General features: G+C 38.4%; 1 protein-coding gene across 1 annotated transcript; it reads right to left on the bottom strand.

Annotated features, from left to right (window-relative positions):
- Positions 1-3,772: 3,772 nt before the first annotated feature.
- LOC311082230 (uncharacterized protein) lies at positions 3,773-13,899 on the bottom strand. The gene is made up of 7 exons (XM_084112963.1): positions 13,858-13,899; positions 12,039-12,097; positions 11,454-11,603; positions 9,235-9,406; positions 6,729-6,796; positions 5,739-5,782; positions 3,773-3,979 (listed from the first exon to the last, which is right to left on the bottom strand). The coding sequence occupies exons 2-7, from the start codon at positions 12,087-12,089 to the stop codon at positions 3,907-3,909; spliced, it is 558 nt and encodes a 185-aa protein (XP_083969089.1). The 5' UTR covers positions 12,090-12,097; positions 13,858-13,899; the 3' UTR covers positions 3,773-3,906.
- Positions 13,900-22,647: the final 8,748 nt, after the last annotated feature.

Below are 22,647 nucleotides of genomic sequence, written 5' to 3'. Positions count from 1 at the left end.
CAAACACACGCGCACACACATGTACGCACGCATACATACACGCACAGACACACACACGCACAGACACACACACAGACACACACATACACAAACACACACACATACACACACACACAGACAGACATGCACATACTACTACTTTTTTTAGGTATATACATAAACACGCAATACAGCCAAATTACTCCACGTCATTTATTTTTGTGGAAAGCCAGTGCAGGCCTGAGCGGCGGTCATATTTTGTACCGCCATGCGGTACATCTAGTTCATGTTAAATTTCCATATGTTCACGTGTAAATATGTGTATTGTAATAATAATAATAAACATAATTCCACTGATGTCATCTGCTGTGGCTAATCTGAGTTTTCAGACAGTTTTACATGGACACACAAACCCATTTTTTTTCTGAATTTGGACTATTGCATCAGCTCCTGCTACAGATGGTCTCTTAAAGCATCCTTGACAGGACTTGTTCAGCTACTTCTCATGTGCAGTGAAACTACATAGAGGTTCAACAAATGCAAAAACTGAAACAAAATTTGAAAATGTGACTTAATTATGGACCCTATAGTGGTTATTATAGACACATAAATCATTTTTTTCTGATTTTGTTTGTTTCAGTTTGGATGTTTAATAGGAAAATGTTGTTGAATTACTTAAAGATTTGCTTTAATAACTACATTTCCTGACCAAAGCACTTTGATTTGGGTTATAAATACTATACAAAACCTACAATTGAGTGTTTAGAAATACAGCCTAATGGCTTGTTTGACTAATTTGCATTTGTTTTTACTTGTACTGTTGTGAAAAACAAACAAAACAACTATTTTGAGATTTATTTTATATGTAAATTGGGTAATGTGATTTGCTGTTCATGTGTGTTGCAATGTTTACGTTATGATTACGTATAGACTCTATGGAGAATTGGCGCGCTGACATGCGCAGTTAGTGTGTAAAAAAAAGGGACGTGCGCAGAAAAAGTGTGTGTGCAGATGAAGAGAGCATGACTGTCATGTGTTACACGAGATGACCTCAGATAATAAAAGAAGTCAAGTCCCATATGTCCGTTTATGCCTGCATTACTACGTTGAACCCATTTACAAGAGAGCTTCCTCTTATGTTCCACAGCCCCTCTTACATTTCATATATATATATATATATATATATATATATATATATATTTTTTTTTTTCATGCATTCCAAAAAGCCCATTTTCAAATTTTGTAGTTGATGAATGTTTATAGCAGAAACTAAAGAAAAAAAGAAAACTTTTTTTCACACATTTATGTTTCCACACATGTGGGACTTAGTTTGATTTAAAATCACACTGCATTATTAGTTGTTTTAAATTAATTACTTTTTTTAAATAGTATCAATTTAGGGGTTAGTGTACATACAACATGTGTTTTGGCATTTTTAGCACACTTCTTCCTCAGCCTACTGCACACAGACACAACTCATATCTCATTCAACCAAAAACCAGCTGATGAAGGAGTCATGACATGGGTCAGATATCAGAGGTCATAAACGATGAACCAATCCATCAGCTCTGCTCCTATTGGCACTTTGGTGTGTATATGGACAATACCTTTGACTGGAAGGCCTGTGTTGAAATTAGGTGTTATCATTTAGAGCAAACACTCACAGTAAATCAAAAAACCTTGGCAATGATGGTGCTGTTAGGGTTATGGTTAGAATTAGGGTTAAAGAAAAAAACCTTGGAAATGATGGAACATAGTGCTGTTAGGGTTATGGTTAGGATTAGGGTTAGGGTTAAAGAAAAAAACCTTGGAAATGATGGAGCATAGTGCTGTTAGGGTTATGGTTAGGATTAGGGTTAGGGTTAAAGAAAAAAACCTTGGAAATGATGGAACATAGGGCTGTTAGGGTCAGGTTAGGGTTGTGGTTAGAATTAGGGTTAGGGTTAAAGAAAAAAACCTTGGAAATGATGGAACATAGGGCTGTTAAGGTTAGGTTAGGATTAAGGTTAAAGAAAAAAAACCTTGGAAATGATAGAACATAGGAACATAACTGTGGGAATAAAGGGCTGTGGGAATATAGGGCTCTGGCAACACAGGGCTGTAGGAACAGGCACGCTCCCCTGCAAACCATGATATGTAATAATTAAAAAGTTGTCAGAGGACTAACACATTGTTGGAAAGGTCTCAACCAGGAGAGTAACATGTCTAAAGAGGATACATTACTCCTGCTTTAAATACTAAACCTTGATCTTTAAAGGCTTGTCATTTAGCAACAGAAGGTGATAAAAACAGAAGACCAGCAGTTATAAAAAGCTCTGGACCTATGCTGTCATGTAGGTATGGTCACCAAATTTTACCCACTGTAAGAACTGTCAAATATGGTAAAACAAAAACAAAAAAGAAGCTATTTTCACCTATTTAACGATTCAATTTTTAAAATCTGAGGAAACCAGTGTGTTTCCCATCCCAATAAACCTCAGGCAGGGTGTATCCAAAATTTTACACTTATAACTTATAAGTATGAGAAATATACCAATATACTTAAAAACTACAACTCCCAATAGAGACGCGTCACAGAAGCTGTTACAAAGTGTGTGCACTTGTAGTTTTCCGGGCTGGGTGGGTGGACATGTTCGACTCCTGTGTTTCTGCTGTCTGCCGCCGCCGGCCAACCGAGCACGTGTGTACAATACATACAAATACATGAAACTGTATTTTATTATTATCTTTATTGTTTGAATCCACAAATACAACGTTAGACAAAAACATAATATTACGAACATTGTGTATTTTTTATCTTCTTATCCGCCGAACGGTACATACAACGTCACTTCCGGAGTCTTCAGCTGATTAAAAAAAACAAAAAAAAAAAAAAAAAAAAACACACAAAAAAAAAAACGGTGCATAACTTACTGGAGCAGCAAAGCTGAGCAACGTTGTTGTTGGTGACAAAAACAATGATTATATCAGCTGATCGCTGTCCGATTTTGTGAATGAATTCCCGCATTGCATTGTGGGATATGGCCTTTGAATGCGTCTAGCTCGTATCATATCGTAATGTTCTGTATTACAGCATACTGTAATATTTCACCGATAATAAAACCGAAACAATATTAAAATAAATAAATTAATACCATGATAACATTTAAATAAATGTTGAAAAGATAGCGTTATAGTTTTAAACATAAATAAACAACAAAGAAACCCAACTTCCCTGGTCCCTATAGACTGAAATAATAACATTAAAAGTAAAAGTATATATATATAAATATATATATATATATATTTATATTTATATATATATATATATATATATATATATATACATACACACACACACAAAACACATATAATTGTCTTCTGCTTTTTCTCATCCGGGGGACAGTGAAGACTTACACACACACATTCAGTGCATTAAAGTCAATGGTAGACAACAGTGCAGCAGCATGTTTCATGTGACTTGCCTTTTAAAAAAGCCTTCAGAAACCCTCCTGAATTAGAATCCATGCTTTCACATTTTTAGAAGCTTCTGGAACCTCTTGACCTCTGTCCTCGTAAGCCTGTTCGTTTTTCCACCCGTGCCTACCTCAGCTACCCTTTATTCAAAAATGTATGGTTTAGCTGGTGGAATCAACTGTCTCTTAATGGGTGTCAATTAATATGAGTAAAAACATATCCCACCTTCCTTGAGTGCATCATATTGCAATATATCATTTGACACGTTGAAGAAGATTTCAGGTGATTGGCTAACCCACAAAATGAATGGAAAGACATAAACATAAATATAGGTATACTTTGCTTTTTATTTGAACAAAAATCATTTGATAAAGAAAACACTTAATTTATTAACTTTGTATACATAAATCGTAACATCCAAAACCAGGATGGCCCGTAAAGGCGAACTCGACAATTACTGTCTGAGTGAAGTCACACATCGGCAGTCTTGGGACATGGTGAAAACTTGAAGGCCGGCTCCCATGTCTCCTCCCAGATTTTTCCACTGTAAGTATCAGTAACACAAAATCAGTGAAAAACAGAGGAGCCATTTTAACATAATAGTTTCACAGCATAAATATTGTACGCTCTTGTATTTCATTGTTTTTATACAAACATATACATATATATAGTGCTTGATGCAATGTAACATAAACATCAGCCACTCTCATCGATAAAGTCATTGAAAGTAAACAAGCCAATAGCCGATAACAGTCAACATGGATGATCTTGGTCGATACTGATGTTCTGCCAATAAATTGGTGAATGTCTACTTCCTACATAGAATCACACAGGGGCAATTATTCATGGCATCAGGTATGGTACTGAAAAGAGCAAGTGGCTAAATCCTGTAGACAATATTTGACACTGTATTTAATCCATCCTATACCAACAGTGTAACCAATAGTCTAATTAAAATACAGGTGGGTCTCCAAAATGACAGTATTGTGCAATATTTCAAGCCATTTTTTATATGATTAAAGCTTACAGCTCATGAAAACCAAAAATCATCATCTCAAAATATAAGAATAAAGAGGAATACAGATATGTTGACCTTTTGAAAATAAACGAACGAATCTGACTCTATACTTGGTCTGGCTGCTTTTGCACAAATTACTGCATCAGTGTGGTGTGGCATGGAGGCCATCAGTGTATGGCATTGCTGAGGTGTTATGGAAGGCCAGGTTGCTTTGATAGTGACTTTGAGATTGTCTGTAATGTTGGGTTTGGTATCTATCATTGTTCTCTCTATGGTGTTAAGGTGAGATGAGTTAAGCACAGCAATACCATGCTAAGCAAACCAGTAACAAGCAGTTTTGGCACTGTAGCAAGAGCAGAGTCCTGGTGGAAAAGGTAATCAACATGTACATAAAGCTTGTCAGCAGATGCAACCATCCTCTAAAATCTCCTGGTAGAAGGCTGCATTGACTCTGGACTTAAAGGGTTAGTTCACCCAAAAATCAAAATGATCTCAGTATTTACTTACCCGCGTGTTGTTCTAACCCTGTAAGACCTCCATTTATCATCGCATCACAAAATATTATATTTATGATGGAATCTGAGCGCTGGATAAGTCTTCCATTGACTTCCAAGGGGCTTAAACTTGCTCGATTCAACTAAGCTGTTTACGTCGTCTATCTGCACAAGCTTCTGGGTTCTACTGGGTTCCTGCGTTGGCCAATAGTGAGCCTGCGTGGTGACGTAGAACGTCAAAGCTCTGCGCAGTTAGACTACGTAAACAGCTTTGAAGCAGAACACGAGTAAATGGATATTGGAATAAATTCGTAATTTTTGTTTGTTTTTGGCGAGGAAAAGTATTCTCGTCGCTTGATAAATGGATGGTTGAGCGACTGGAGTCATTTGGACTATTTTAAACGATGTCTTAATATGTTTTCTGATCGAGCAAAGTTAAGCCCCTTGGAAGTCAATGGGGAACTTATCCAGCGCTCAGATTCCATCATAAATATAATATTTTGTGATGCGATGATAAATGGAAGTCTTACGGGGTAAGAACAACACGCGGGTGAGTAAAAACTGAGATCATTTTGATTTTTGGGTGAACTAACCCTTTAAAACCTAGTGGACATGACAATTCTCTCAACGCTGCTTGTTGGTTGCAAAACTTTGAGACCGCCTGTACATTCAAACTTTTGTGTGCTACAATATACATTCCAACCTTTATCCACCACCTATGAGAAGGTTAAAAGTGGAAACAGAAAGGAGATGTATAAAGGCAATTTTAACCAATATAAAGCAGTACTTACCATGCAGAGCAAGGTAACCATTTGACCTTAACTTCTTCTTTTCCCTACAGAAAGACACATACATATAATAATCAGGTTTATAATGTCATAACTTTTGTGACAAGGCCACTTTGCCTTCAGTAGGGCTGTCATTAAATTCCAACCCTGCATAAAATAGAAGGATAAGGAATATGAATTTATTTACCTCATGGGATTCGCAATAGCCTATCATTTCTCAGGATCATCACATTGTGTTGAATGTATATACTGTATGTTTGAAAGTATTCTGAATTCATATGCTAATTATAAAAAAAAAAAAAAAGGTTTAATTCAGTATTAATAATATTGGAGCTTTAGACGGCTAATAATTATGTCATAAAAATATTGTCCGGTGTGGCTCTGTTTTGTTACATTAGCTTTGCCTTGTTGTTAATGACCAATTGACCCAAACAGCGCTTGATTGACAGGCGATCTGACCAATCATATTTCGCCATCCGCCATTTTGCCTGACAGCACCGTCAGGAGAGATAGTAGATTAACATGCCAGGATTTGAACTTGAGAAACGGAGTGTACTGATGCTTTTCTGCGGTTAAAACAACATTCCTTCTTATGTTCATTCATGTTTAATTGATGCTATAACTGAACTAGAAGGAAGAGATGATCGGTTCACAAGAAGCTTTAACTGATGCTCTACAGACACATTAAAGAACCACAAAACGTTATTTACTGTTTACATTTGACCAAATTTGAAAGGCGAGACTTTGTTTAATATCAAAAGTAACTGAAAAGTAAGCTGGTCTGTCCTGTCTGTCAGCGTGTTGTCAGTCTCCTCTCTGCTCCACAATGTATTTTTCACTGAGTAGGAACATAGCTTGTCGGGCATAGCAACAATAACTAATGGAGGCGGGGCTTCAATGGTCAGTATTTTGTGATATGTGAAATGCCAGATAAGCCACATACAATGGAGAGATGATCAGACAGCCTAGTGAAAAATATATTTCTAAACTTACCTTATGTATCCTTCTTCCTGTTATGGATTCATATCGGAAAACTTGTTGTCTACTACATTTCCGGCAACCTTAAATGACAAATAATAATAATAATAATAATAATAATTAACCATAAATGACAAAAAAAACTTAAAATGAAACAAACAAATTCTTAACTAAGTTTCACAAAACCTGGGGAACAACAGTAACCATTGTCCTTGAACTTTGAAAACGTCAGAAAAAACAGCTAAATAACTAAAGAATACATATATTAAAGGCCATTCACACCAAGAACGATAACTTTAAGAAATATATAGTTCTCGTTAATATGATAAACTATAACGATAATGACATGGAGAACAATATTGTTGGGAATCACTTTTAAAGCGATTTTGAGAACGATAAAAAGCTAACAGCCAATAAGAACCCATCAAATTTTAGCCATATTTATTAACACAAGGTGAGACTTTGCATATCCTTGGTCAGTCTGGAGGCTTTTATCGTTATGGTTATACGTATATAGTTATTGTTCCTGGAATGAACGGCCCTTTAGCCATCAAATTCAGTGACTTCATAGCCGAAATGTAACCTAATTATCCTACTGCCTAGTCGAAAGGTTATTGAAGCAGACTTGTGAACAGTGGTACGTGGGGAATAAGCTATCTGGGCTGCCCACTGATGTGTGTGATATGTGTGTGTGTATTTGTATTCATCTCTACTTATGTGTGTATTGCTCATTATTCTACTCCTAGAGTGTGTGTTCAGTACTGAAAGGTATGTATGCAAGGACAAATTCCTTTGTGTATCAGGCTGGCCACTAAAAATTACTCACTATTAACTAATCGATTGGACTTAAATTCACCTGAAGATTTCTGTATTTCATGAATCATGATTACAAAAAGGGGAAATTCATACATAGTGTGCTAAGACCAAAGTTCACTTACACTTTCTTCTTTTTTTTGGTGGGGGGCGTTGTTCCTTCACAGGGAGAGAGACAGGGTATAAATCTAAAAGATAAAATGTCTCCTTTTCCTGGGCCTGATGCTGGGTTTTGGGCTGGGCCTGATGCTGGAGCTGGGCCTGATGCTGGGGTTCTGGCTGGGCCTGATGCTGGGGTTCTGGCTGGGCCTGATGCTGGGGTTCTGGCTGGGCCTGATGCTGGGGTTCTGGCTGGGCCTGATGCTGGGTTTTGGGCTGGGCCTGATGCTGGAGCTGGGCCTGATGCTGGGGCTCTGGCTGGGCCTGATGCTGGGGTTCTGGCTGGGCCTGATGCTGGGGTTCTGGCTGGGCCTGATGCTGGGGTTCTGGCTGGGCCTGATGCTGGGGTTCTGGCTGGGCCTGATGCTGGGGCTCTGGCTGGGCCTGATGCTGGGGTTCTGGCTGGGCCTGATGCTGGGGCTCTGGCTGGGCCTGATGCTGGGGCTCGGGCTGGGCCTGATGCTGGGGTTCTGGCTGGGCCTGATGCTGGGGCTCTGGCTGGGCCTGATGCTGGGGCTCGGGCTGGGCCTGATGCTGGGGTTCTGGCTGGGCCTGATGCTGGGGCTCTGGCTGGGCCTGATGCTGGGGTTCTGGCTGGGCCTGATGCTGGGGTTCTGGCTGGGCCTGATGCTGGGGTTCTGGCTGGGCCTGATGCTGGGTTTTGGGCTGGGCCTGATGCTGGAGCTGGGCCTGATGCTGGGGCTCTGGCTGGGCCTGATGCTGGGGTTCTGGCTGGGCCTGATGCTGGGGTTCTGGCTGGGCCTGATGCTGGGGTTCTGGCTGGGCCTGATGCTGGGGCTCTGGCTGGGCCTGATGCTGGGGTTCTGGCTGGGCCTGATGCTGGGGCTCGAGCTGGTCCTGATGCTGGGGCTCGAGCTGGTCCTGATGCTGGGGCTCTGGCTGGGCCTGATGCTGGGGCTCTGGCTGGGCCTGATGCTGGGGTTCTGGCTGGGCCTGATGCTGGGGCTCTGGCTGGGCCTGATGCTGGGGTTCTGGCTGGGCCTGATGCTGGGGTTCTGGCTGGGCCTGATGCTGGGGCTCTGGCTGGGCCTGATGCTGGGGCTCTGGCTGGGCCTGATGCTGGGGTTCTGGCTGGGCCTGATGCTGGGGCTCTGGCTGGGCCTGATGCTGGGGCTCGGGCTGGGCCTGATGCTGGGGTTCTGGCTGGGCCTGATGCTGGGGCTCTGGCTGGGCCTGATGCTGGGGCTCGGGCTGGGCCTGATGCTGGGGTTCTGGCTGGGCCTGATGCTGGGGCTCGGGCTGGGCCTGATGCTGGGGTTCTGGCTGGGCCTGATGCTGGGGCTCTGGCTGGGCCTGATGCTGGGGCTCGGGCTGGGCCTGATGCTGGGGCTCGGGCTGGGCCTGATGCTGGGGTTCTGGCTGGGCCTGATGCTGGGGCTCGGGCTGGGCCTGATGCTGGGCCTGAGGCTCTGGCAATGTTGTTGTGGAGTTCCCTACAATATTGTATGTGTATGTTAATTTTCAATATTTCCCCATCATGAAAAAACCCAGTTTAAAACTGTCATGACTTAAATTACACAAATCCTACCTTCTTTGATCAATATAAAATTGTAGGCCTTTCTCATGGAGGCCACAATTTTTAGGTTTTCTTCAGTGGGTGGCAGATCGGTCACCACATCGGCCGCCCACTTTCCAGAGGCCTTATCCTTTTTGGCAAAAAATAGAATTGGGACATAGCCCACTGCACTTAGTTTTTTCACCTGTAAAAATGCAGACAGCAAACATTAGTTATTCCCAGTCCACTGCATTATTTTCCACCCTATTGAAAAAAAGGCATTAAATACATTAGTGCTACTGTTTCTAATATACACAATACGCTGATTTCACGCAGCCGCCATTTTGAAATCGAAAGTGAGGCTCCGGTGGGAAAAACCCCGGAAGTAAAGATAAACAACAATGCCTTTGGATTACCAACCTGAAGCTGCTGCCGCGATTTACACTTTTGGATGTTAATATCCAATATAGGATATGTGTATAGTTCATTCCTGCTTCTTTTTTTACTTTCTGAATTATATAAAAAAAATATTTTATTTATAAATGAATTTCACTGTATATAGTATAAAGTATAAAAGAAATGTATGTACAGTTTTAGAATTGACACAACATCATTAAACACAACAATACGCCATTGCATTCACGACTCTCCTGTGATTAAAGGCGACACTTCCGGTTTTCTTCCCAACGGAGCCTCGCTTTCGATTTCAAAATAACGGCTGCGTGAAATCAGCGTATTACCATAATCAAACTTAACAGCTTTTCCCCTTAGAAACAAAAACATTACATATGTGATCTATCCCAGTGGTTCTCAAAGTGGATTTGCTTTGAATGAGAAAGTTGTGCTTCATCATTAAGAAATGCCTATCAATGACAATGTAATGATCTAGAATCTACATACAATCTTGATTGTAAATGCACTAATAAATTAAAACATTAACATTTAACTTTTTTTGTGATTATGACTAATCAAGTTAATCTGTTGTAAATCACTTCACTCAGGTCATGATGAACCATTCTTCCTGCTGCTTAGCTTGGCTTATTTGCTATTAAGATAGCTGATGAACATGGATGAATGTTTGAGTCAGTCCACATCATTAAGGGATTCAAATTCCAAAGTTGACTAAAGACCCAGTTACACACCAGCTAGAAAACACGGAATAGTGAACCTGGACACAATTTCAAGAAAATAGAAATGGCATCAAAGTATACAAATGGTAGCAAGCATATGCTTAATTGTTTTAATTATGAGGGGGTCCTTGGAAATTGTTCTCCCACACAAATGGTCCTTGGCTCTAACCGTTTGAGAACCCCTGCTTTTGACACACACAAAACAAAATATGATAATACATATATGAAAAATACATTTTGACTGGACTCCCTCTTTATGGCCAAATATCAACCTGATCCAAACACTCTCCTCCCCCCTTAGATAGTCTACCTGTCTCTCCCCACGGAAAATGTAGGTTATGGGACAAACAGAAACATTCATTTGGGAAGGCCACCAATGAACATAAAGTTAAAAATCATAAAATAGCCAGCTGCTCTACAGAATCTGGACTTGGTCCTACTCCAGTAGGTATGGCTGAATCCTTTCTCTTTTAATGTGACATTAGCCTACTATCTCCCCTGTAGTAATTCAAATGCTTTTTAAGTTGTGGCTTTGAAAAAGGACATCTGGAATATGGCCTTGCTTTTACCAACACATATTTTGCACACAGAATGGGTTTCATGCATGTCCTCAGTTATTTTGTCACGTCATCATGCACTTTCTCTAAAATTACAGCAGCGCAAAGCACTATAAGCGTGAAATGCAATATTCACATGCTTGTAGTGGTAGTGTAAGGGAGCATGTTATCTACAGTACTTAGCCTACATAATCATGCAAGACTGTCTTTAATAGTGACTCTGGGTCTGAATTCTGTGATCTGCCTTTAGCAGAGACAGAAACTTCAGTAACATGCATTGTCTGTGTGGTACTAAAGCAAGGTTATGTTTACAATGTAGCCGGTTGTATATGTAAACAAATGTACATGAGCACCTGGTCAAAAAGAAAGTCTATTCCATGCATGTCAAGCAAATGACAAATAAATTAAAATAATATTACACCAATGCCATCTATGACTACCTCAAATTCATTCACTGACAGATTAAACTTATTTTTGTAAAATGACGCCCTTGCCCTATCACACAATATTAATAAAAAGTGAAACAAATCATATTGCTTAATGACATATGAGCATTTATACTTACTGCAATATTGGCAGAGTCCACCACTCTTGACGCATTTTTATTTTTTCGGACCCTTTCCCCCCAATTCTTGTCCAGGGACAATTTTTTGGCCGTCACTTTGGCTTTTTGGGAGATGGCTGTGAAACAAGAGCTGCAGGTTTTGCGGCTCACCTGTGTTGGTAAAAGTATACCAAAGTGAGACATCAGATCCACAGTCACAGAGAAGAAGTACAATCAAGATACAGTTTAATTTGGCTGTATACAGGAAAGATAGGAACACACAAAGCACAATGCAATTCAGAATAGGTCTCTAAATTTACACAGGATTATTATTATTATTATAATCATACAGTAAAAGTGGCAGATGTAGGAGACACCCAGGCTACTCTAATAAATGTTGCCTATGGCGTTTGGTGCAAAATAAGTAATACATATTGTTATTAACCCAGACGCCTTACATTATTACTGTTTTGTAACACAGTACAGATATCATACAGGGTCATTTAGTAGGAGCATACTTTAGTACCCAATTGACCTACTAAATGTAGGACATTAAAACCACATATTTGAATATTGCACATAATGCTCTATTCCACTTTCCCTCACCTGATTAGGTGCTTGGCAGGAGGGGCAAGGCTTGAACTTCTTTCGAGGCATTTTGAAATCTACACACACACACACATTTTTTTCTTCTATAATAACATACTTTTTTAGACATTGTCAACAAACAGTACACAACTTATTGGCATAACTGCTTTCTACCAAAACAATGAAAACAATTAAAGCAGGTTAACTTTTAGCTAATTTAGCGTCACTGCAACAACAACCATGCACTTATATCAGTCTCTATCCCATGCATTTTCTACAGTGCACTTTAGACAGCGTCAACAAACACAAATTTTCTAATTCACCCATTTTAATTTTGGAAGCTATATATATATATATATATATATATATATATATATATATATATATATATTAGGGCTGGGAATCGATTAGCGGGTCTTTTCCGCTCCGTGTGCGCCGCCGCACTCTCCGTTCCGTGTGTCTCTCTGTGTGTGTGTGTGTGTGTGTGTGTGTTAAAAAAAAAAAAAAGTGCTGCGTTAAATGCGTTTTTTTTTTTTTTACGCATTAAACATCTCAAATTAATCACAAAGATTAACGCGATAATTCCCCCAGCCCTAATATATATATATATATATATATATATATATATATATATATATATAGGCTAGCATATGTGTGTGTGTGAATCAGTCAATAGTTTATGACAGCATTATTACATTACTTGCATATTGTTTTATTTCATGTTGAAAAGTTGTGATGAGCCACAATGTAGTAGTTATGAATTTGTAGTATTGTTAAAAATGGATGATTTATTTCGGTGTTTTATTATATAATTTTGCGTAATTTATCATTAACGTCAGACTGTAAAACAGACCAATCTGCCAACCGTTCTTCATTCTGAACATTTACAATGTTGGATAATTTTTGTGGGCTAATTTAATACTGAAAATCTTATATTCCCCTATGATCGTACCTTAAGTTGCATGATTGTATGCGACAAAAATTAACTTGAATTTAATTAGCTAACGTTAATTTTGCTAGCCTGCACATTTGGTGCAGAAAGCTGTATGTTTATAATGTCTTATTCTATCATAATCGTCCTAAGAAATGGCCACCTTACAAAACTAAAGTTTCTAAACACAACTTATTGTCCTGATTCAACAGTTTTAGATGTGTAAATGTAAGAATAATAGATCCATGTATATTAATGTACCGTACTTACCGAGAGGAAAATGCAATGAACTTTGGGATAACCCGGTGACGTCAGCGTAATTGTTTTAAAGGACTTAATAATAAACAATATATAAATAAACTGATTAATTGAACACAATCGTAGCATATTATATTTATTAAAATAAATAAAAAAATCCGATAAAAATCTGTTATCCAGCATGCTTTAGTTAAAGGAGTAAACTCACCGCTGAATGCGGTTGCACACCATGTGCGTTGTTAAACTCACCGCTGATGAACGCGCTAAACCTTTGACATCAGATTGCGAGGGTTTTTAAACATCAAAACCAGTTGGAGAGCCAGATAAAAATGATCGGGGGTCCGCCATTTGACTCGTCCTGGCATAATTTAGATCGATCATTAAATTGAGTGTTGTTAAACTCACCGCTGAATGCGGTTGCACACCATGTGCGTTGTTAAACTCACCGCTGATGAACGCGCTAAACCTTTGACATCAGATTGCGAGGGTTTTAAAACATCAAAAACCAGTTGGAGAGGCAGATACAAATTATCTGGGGGCCGCCATTTGACTCGCCCTGGCATAGATCGTTTTTTTGTAGCCTATTCATTTTTATTTTTGTAGTATAGTCTTGTTGTAATGGCAGACAACATGTTGTGGTGTGCTTACCCAAGACGTCAAATTTCAACGTTGAACGTCCCCGGTTCAATCTATAGGACTACCCTGCTCGTTGAAAAATGACGCCAAGGGTATACCCAGTGCGTTAAAAAATGACGCCAGGGTTCCTGGACCATGCTTCAGACATTTGACGTGTAGGGAGTGAGACTGTGTTGCAATTTGCAGTGGCGTAGACAGGGGAGGGGCCATGGGGGCACTGGCCCCTTCTGAAAACTGATTGGCCCCCCAATGTGCCCCACCCTACTACAGGTCTGTCACTCAAAAATTCTAATGATATCTTTCGGCTTGCATTTGAAGAATTAACGGTTCAGCGATGCTTCTCAACAACCGGACCAAGCTTCTGTTTTCCAACTTAAAAAAAAAGCACATGGTAAGTTGAGCTAATTTAAATTCCTTTTTTTTATTTTTTATTAGTGAGCGCTATATTTTGGTACCGTCTTCCAGTGTTAGGACAGACCAGGTTCGATGTCATTACAATGCTCTGTGGCTGAATGAATGTAATAACACAATCAGAGTTTTCCTGTTTCTTCGGCCGATACGCAAGTGATATTGCAAGCGAGATGCCGAAGCAAATCATATGTTTATCTCATGTTCCACACTTTAAAAGCTGTAAATATCAGAGGTGGAGGACTTGAGTTAGCCTACGTGACTGCACGCAAATTTAAAGATGTCTAATAAATGAAGAAAATTACTTGACTTTGACTTGAGAACGAATAGGCTACTCTAAATTAAATCAGTGTCGTACCGCATGACTCGATAGTGACTTGTAAAGAATTGTAATTAAACTTATCAAAATCAATAAAAAATTATTGCGACATTAGCTAATATACAGACTGCAAGCCACGGAACCAGCGGCGCCGGCGAGCACAAAACAATACAGGAATAGAGGAGAAACCACAACAGGTGACTTTAATGTCCTCATGGATGAAAAGAATGAAAGGAGATGTTGGAGTTGGTGGATTCAGTAAATTAGCTCAGGTCAGGATAATCATATTTTCTGTCTACACCTGTTGATGTTAGCCTTACGTTGACTGAGCTAACGTTAACATACACTGCTGCTTGGTAACTTCAGACTGTTAGCTAAATATTTAATGTAGAACATTCTGTGTAGCCTCCTGAAGAAAAACATTTTGTAGGCCTACCATGAAAACGAGTCCACTTAAAACCGCAACATTTTCTGTCAGCAATGTATGACAAGTAGTGTGTAACAGTCATGTTCTTTTAGTTTTGTTCTCATGGACTTTTAGTTTGTATTCTTTAGTTCCCGTTTACCTATGTCTGAGTTTCCCACCATCATCAGTTACCATGGACACCCATCTCACCAGCTGTCATTCATCATGTTCGTTAGCTCTGTGAATTTAGTTCCTCATTGTTCTCTGTTTGCTAAGTTTGGTTATGTATGTGTTCTGCTTTTAAAGCCTGTTTATTCTTATTTCATCTTCATCGTGTTCCTGTTGAAGCCACGCTGAGCCATAGTGCTGTCAACATTGATTAATTGAGTGATGATTGAGCATTATTGAAGACACGTGATGTTAACAAGCAGAATCACCAAAGGAGAAAAGCACAATTTTAAGTGTATAATTTAGGGTGACCCCGTGGCCTCCGCTGGCACTGCTGGCCTCCTCTCAGCCAGTTATGGCCCATGTGTGGCCCTTGTCTTTAATCCAGATCTAGGCCACTCCAGGACAGTCATTATTTGCGGCATGAGGACAGAGGGAAAAGGGGCTTTGTGGATCGGAGCTGGGCCAGACAAACATTGATATGTGATATGTGGGAATGTGTGATAATAATAATTCATTACATTTATATAGCGCTTTTCTCGGCACTCAAAGCGCTGTACATAGAAGGGGGAATCTCCTCAACCACCACCCATGTGGGAAGGTGTGATGAAGTTATGAAACTCCCATGAGGTTTTGTGAACAGAGTTTGCTTCTGATACAGTAAATATTCTCACTGTACCATTAGACTGAATCTATACTGTAGTTGATCTTTACAGATGAAGGGTGAGTTACAGTATGAGTTATGTCTCTACCATGGTAATCTCTTTACAGTATCACATGGCATACATACTGTAATGTAAAATGCTGTATTTGATGCCATCGGTCTGTCTTCGACTGATGCATCTCTGATCAATCTGATGTTATACAGTCATTTACTGTTTACTCTGTCCTGGTATATGTTCACAAATCACATCTCTCTCTCTCTCTCTCTCTCTCTCTCTCTCTCTCTCTCTCTCTCTCTCTCTTGAAAACTGAATCTATACTGTCGCTGAAGGAGAAATTCAATCTTTTTAAGACATGATTATGATGATCAGTGTTTGCTTTAGTTGGGCTCTTGACCCTTAAATCATTAACTTTAGATTTTGCTTGGCTGTTGTATCTGAGTAAATGTTTGAAAAAAGTGCACTTTTGATGATCTGTTGTGATATTAGAATTAAAAGTGTAAACGTACAAAATGTTAAAAATGTTCACCTTACTTGTGAAAATAGTACCAAAGTGAATTTAAAAAATAAATAAATTTGTATGTAAACTGAACAAGCAACACAATGTGTTAGTGATGTGATGCAAAAAGATTGTGTAAATGAAAAAAAAAAAAATAGGCATAAAAATTACTCTGAGAACACTGTATTAGGTCACTTAAAAATAACTATATTTCATTATGTTGAAATTGTTTTCTCTGACAAATAATCAGTAGCTACAATAGCTGGGTTTCCATCCAAACGTAAAGCGAAGGCGTTATATGCAAATGTATCTTGTAGTGTCGTAGAGCCGTAAAGCTGTAGGATTCAAAACACAAACGACTCGTAATGGCGGTTCAGAGACAATTCTTTCTTTTGGGAGACAATAACTTTATTTATTGTGCACTTTCAAATTTAAAACTTTGCAGAAAGGTTACATTCACAAACAGCAATATTACACTGCGTGAAAGGGAATATTCGAAAAACCATAACTGGGGAACTTTAACTCTTTAACTCGCAGAAGTCAGAAACCATGTCAAGCAAGCGTGAAAACTTTTTTGCAAATTAAGGGATTTAATCAGAGATTAGACTCTAAATGTTACCAAAACATAACCAACACCACCTGATCAACTTTTCTCTTTGTTCATCTGAGAGTTATAACTCAGATACAACAGCCAAGCAAAATCTAAAGTTAATGATTTAAGGGTCAAGAGCCCAACTAAAGCAAACACTGATCATCATAATGGTGTCTTAAAAAGATTGATTTTCTCCTTCAGTGATTCTGCTTGTTAACATCAGGTGTCTTCAATAATGGTCAATCATCACCCAATGAATCACTTAATCAGCTCATTAACTTTAACACACTATATTTTAACACTTTAACACTCTTGAGTCTGGAGCCAAATAAACTCCCAGGAGAGTTCAATTAACACTGGAGCTGCTGGATTATTTGTTTTGGTTGAATGTAAAAATATTAATTTTAGGATAATTGAACTTAATTAAAGTCCCTATAAAGTCAAAATTAAGTATGTGTTCTGAGTTTGTCACACCACAGAAAAATGTGTTATTAGCCACCCAGCCAAATTTGAATGATAAAAAAAGCCGGCAAGTACATAAAATAAGCTATCAAAATCTTGAAAAAATGAGCAGTAGTCTCTGCTCTCAAACGCTGGGGGCGTGTCCGCTGGCTGCGCTGAAACCACGCCCACTCGCGGGAAAGCAACCGTCGCCACACTCAACTGTCACCGCTACAGACGACGGAATGGATGCTCCTAGCAGCTAAATTGGTTTTACAAAGCCATACATGTTCGAGCCTGGACTACCTACTATAATTATAACATAAGCACACAAGGCAACTTACACTCATTGGTGGGCATGCACTGCCGATGATGGCACCAGTTGTCGGCGCGACGGGAGGATGAAGGCCGAGGCGGGAGATAGTCAGTTCGGCCCCATTTACCAGTAACAGCGGATTATCAGTGAATCCCAGTTTTCTCCGACGAAAGTTTATAAAATTATCCTGTGTAAAATGATCACTACAGAGGCGGGTTTTGGCGGTGATCCTCAGCTGTCCATCAAGGTGGCTCTTCACAAAATGAATCCACCTCTTCTTGATGTGATTGTTTTTCGGAAATTTAAATAAGGACACCGATCTGTTTTGTACGTGATCGCATTCAGGTAGTAACGTTACGCATTTCCGTGACGAAGGCATAGCTAGCTAGCAAACTGTAGGCTGTAGTAACTAATAGTACTGACAGTAACTCACAAACGGCAAACTGCTATATTTGTTATGGGTGGGGCCAGCCTCAGTGGCTCCAGTGCGTCATCAAGTAGGGGCGTGTCCAGGAGCTCAAGGGCTCCAGTGCGTCATCGAGCCCGCGTTTTAGCCCCGGCCAAAAAATCCGGAACACAGCAATGGTGAAAAACTGTTTAACGGTCTAACTCCACAATTCAGTACTTCACAGTTCACAGTCTTTGTAATATGTTTTAGTAATACATTTATAACATTTATAATGTGTTTAGATTTTTTTTTTAGAATTGCCTTTACAGGGACTTTAACTTAATTGTTTTGGACAAAGTTAAGTCTGTTAACCTTATTCAACTAAACGGCATTGGATTAACCTTATGTAATTAACTTAAGTTAATTGAAATAAATCCAACGTAACCTAGTTATGTGGGACCTGTTGACATAAAAAGGATAATTAAATGTGGGGTATGTGATTTGCAAAACGGCCGGCAGATTTTGAAAATACACAACTCAAATGGTCCTACCTTCTTTCCTTTGACTCCACCCATTCGAAGAACATGGACATGGAGGGGGGAGGGGGGGATGGTACGACCGTTTGATGTGGCTCAGTGGCTGTAAGTGGGTTAGGAATAGGATTTTAAGTGATTTTGAAAAAATGACCAAAAAAGAGAATTACATACCCCACCTTTAAAGCCAACTGTTAAAGGGCGTTTCTTCAACTAGGGGCACTTTTAGGCTTGTGAAGTTGAATAAAAAAAACTTGTTCAAAAGTCACGTAACACAGTCTCATAAGTTTAAATAATTTGTCTAGTTTTAAGGTCTGTAAGAAGACAAACTTGGATTACAAGAGAAATTGTTAATATTTTACATTTTTTCCGACCTGCAATGAACAAATGTCATTTCCACCACATCTCTATATACAGCTGTTATTTAAAAACAGAATAACTTATGTCACTCAAGAATTGTCTAAGATCATTTTTGTAACTAGTTTTATTAGTTTTCCCACAATGTACAATAATTTTACATTTGTCAATGAGATAAATTAACTGCCCTAAGGACCAAATGGTGAACTGTACACCTGTCACACTCTGAAATTTAATATTGGTTTGGGCAAGAGCTTATTAGAAAATAAATAACTTGAATTTTTATATTAAGTAGAGCATGATCTCTTAAATTGTGGATACATTTTTAATGTGTTTAAAAAATGTGTGTGGTGATGGAAATGACAGGGTGGTGGTGGAAATGACAATGAATTAATGTGAATGTAGAGAAACAGTAATATTTAGAGAAATATTTATTTGAAAAACTCTTAAACTCATCACACTCAGTAAACTCAATTCACAAAGTCAATCTACTCTTGCAATCCATATCAATTGTAATTTGTAATCATAAATGTCATTTCCACCACATGCTGTCATTTCCACCACAGAGGGCAGTGTGGTGGAAATGACATTTATGTAGTTTTGTGAAAAAATGGAAGATAGCTTCACTGATCAGCTTTGAATTAATACTCAGCATTTCATGCATGCAAAATACTCTTATTTAACTTATTTTTTTTTTTACTTTTTAAAAACACCCTTGAAGGTACAGCATGTTTCCACTACATGCTGTCATTTCCACCACAGAGGGCAGTGTGGTGGAAATGACTGTGGTGGAAATGACATTTCTGTAGTTTTTTGTGAAAAAATGGAAGATAGCTTCACTGATTAGCTTTGAATTAATACTTAGCATTTCATGTATGCAAAATACTCTTATTTAACTTAAAATTTTTAACTTTTTAAAAACACCCTTGAAGGTACAGCATGTTTGGAAATGACGTAGAATAAATATATTAACTGATCAAGCAATATTTACCTTGATTTTTCTTATTTGTTCTTGATGAAAATTTAAAATTGCCTCCATGTCCAACATGTGCTCTGATGTCTCTGAACATTTCCATAGAAACCACCTAAACAATCTTTCACACAAACTTTTTAAAGGGACATTACAGTGTTGTGGTGGAAATGACACCAATACTGTGCGACAGCTATATTTTGTATAAAAAGTAATATTTATGGTGGTCTCACATTAAATACTATAATGTATTTTAATTATTTTACTAGTGCTTAATTTAGCTATATTAATAGTTACCAGATAAGTCATACTTTTAAACTGTATTTTCATTGTTGAAGTTAAAAAGTCTGGGTGTGCGACAAGGATAAAACAGTGATTTTGACACATATAAGGAGGTTGAAAAGTATGAAAAAATCATAATAGAAAGGTAGTAAAAAGTTTTTAAGGAGGTTTTATTGTTAGTTTGAAAAAGAAAGAGGATTTTGTCCAAAATTATATGTATTTTTAAAAATATGACCAAAGTACATAAAAGTGCCCATAGTCTAAGAATCACCCTAAAATAAAAAAGTTAATTAAAGCCAACATAGCATTTTTTAGAGTGCATATCAAAAACTTAACGGACCATTGAACGGTTTTGCATGTTCAAATATTTAGATTTTGAGGATGCGAGTTAATTTAATTTATTCTTCCCTCTTTCTGAGAACATCTCTGTGACTGACATTGACTGAGTCAGCCTTGTTAGTGGACAGTGGAAATATGCACTGATCCCAGATGATGTCCCAGTGGCAGAAGTCTCTATTGTCCAGGACCTCCTGCTCAGCTGAATAAAAGTCTACAGAAAAATGTTTTCTTGAAAATCTGTTTTATGTACTGTTAATTCATTTTAAATCAACTTATCTTGTAAGGAGTCTAAATAATTCTGCAAGTAGAAATGTATTGTTTCATTTACAAAATTAATTAACATGACAAAAAATAAATGTACAGGATAATTAATTTATTTCATTTACAAATAACTTGCATAGAAAAAATAATGTATAAAAATATTTCTTTGTTTCATTTTAAAATGTTTACTTGCATTTCAAAAAGAAACAATGCACATACTTTTTTTTTTTTTTCATTAACAAATTATAAGTTGAATAGCAAAATAAATACTGTTTAATGTTATAGAAATAATGTTTCATTTACAAATTTAAATTTTCATAACCAAAAATTTGATTTATCTACCAATCTCTCAAGAAGAGAAAACAGTCTCCCTGCTCTCCTGTGATCTCCTCTCCTCTCTCTGAAATCAGCTCGATCTGCTCATCCTCTTGGTCTCGTTTTCTCTTGGCTGGTGCTGGTTCTGGCTCCTCCTCATCATGAACTCAGCTCTGGTGTTTAATAAATTCAGCTGTCTGCTACTTGCTCCCGAAAACAAAATGAAATAATAGAACAAGTTTAGCCTCAGACCACCTAACAAATGATGACAAATGACTAATTCATGTCTTTAAGAAAGAAAGACCAGTGGCTTTAACACTTGTTTTACTAGCTATTTGAGTCAATTAAACACAATACTTACAAGTTTGCAGCCAAAGAAAAACTATCACCCTGCATTTTCTTAAAGGGGTCATGACATGAGAAACCAAATTTGCCTTGATCTTTTGGTATATAAGAGGTCTTTGTACCATTAAAACGTCCTGCAAGTTTCATAGCTTAAGACGTCCTCCCCATTATAAACGAAGCATTTATTTAATCAAGCTCTAAATACAGCTCGTTCTGGATCCATGGTATGAAGTGACGTCACGGTACGAAGTGACGTAGCAGTAGTTTGCATATGACCGCTTCCAGCGTAGACAAGTAACGCTTCAAGTGCAAGATAACTACCTCATTTCATCATCGCATCTGTCACGCGCTTCACATGTGTTCAGTCGACGTGCAGCGAGTGGGTCTATTTACAAGAAGATTGCGATGTCACGACACGCAGATGTGCTGTTCCTGGCTGTGGACAAACAACATGTTTGAATAATATACGCTACTGAAAGATCCAGACGTCAGGGGAAGATGGATGCAGTTTATTTTTTGTGGACGTCCCAGTCACGGCCGTGTTAATTTAAGCGTGTGTTCTCCACATTTCAAGGATGAGTGACAGTTGAGAACAATCGCAGTTTGATGCTGGCTTTGCCAGAAAACTTTTGTACAAGATAAGGCCGTGTGGACTATTCTGGGCTACACAACAACGACGCAAACTGTAAGTAATGTAGGCTATTTAAAACTTAAAACTTTTTTTAAAACGTTAATTGCAGTTTAATTCATTATGAATAATCACCGTGTTTTTTAGCCTACTTATTGTTTTATGACCGTCATGTTCATGCCCCGTAGGCTATTAAAAGATGTGGCTGTTAAACTGACAAAATAGTTTCACACTTTTTATGTGGACGGGCTGATGCATTCTTAGTTGTGTTGATGGTTCATTTCCTCTGATTCCGACTCAAACATCATTGCAATCGCCAACGCCTCGCACGCATCACCCGTTACTATGGTAACGGTAAACACAGCTCCGCAAAATCTGTACGTTTTGACAAGGGGGCGTTAACAATTGATGCATAGGCACTGACGTTATCCAATCATAACAGTGGGTGTTAACACTGAACTCTTAAAGGGGAAACACCCCCAAAACAGACTGTTTGAATCAGAGCATGAGAAACAGGGTGGGAAAAGGTCATAAATCACTAAATTTTAAATGTTTTTTGTCCAAAAAACTATA

This window comes from Abramis brama (assembly GCF_963993115.1).
Source record: "Abramis brama genome assembly, chromosome: 1".
NCBI classification, from domain to species: Eukaryota; Metazoa; Chordata; class Actinopteri; order Cypriniformes; family Leuciscidae; genus Abramis; species Abramis brama.
The sequence above is the reverse complement of the archived record's forward strand: the minus strand, read 5'-3'. Positions and strand labels throughout refer to the sequence as shown.

What these genes read in the sequence shown, in the direction of transcription:
- LOC311082230 (XM_084112963.1), bottom strand. Translation starts at nt 12,089, where the DNA reads ATGCCTCGAAAGAAGTTCAAGCCTTGCCCCTCCTGCCAAGCACCTAAT. An exon ending in TTTTATATTGATCAAAGAAG is followed by an intron (nt 6,797 to 9,234) that starts GTAGGATTTGTG and finishes TTGTCATTTAAG; the next exon opens with GTTGCCGGAAATGTAGTAGA. An exon ending in CAGGAAGAAGGATACATAAG is followed by an intron (nt 5,783 to 6,728) that starts GTAAGTTTAGAA and finishes GTCTTTCTGTAG; the next exon opens with GGAAAAGAAGAAGTTAAGGT.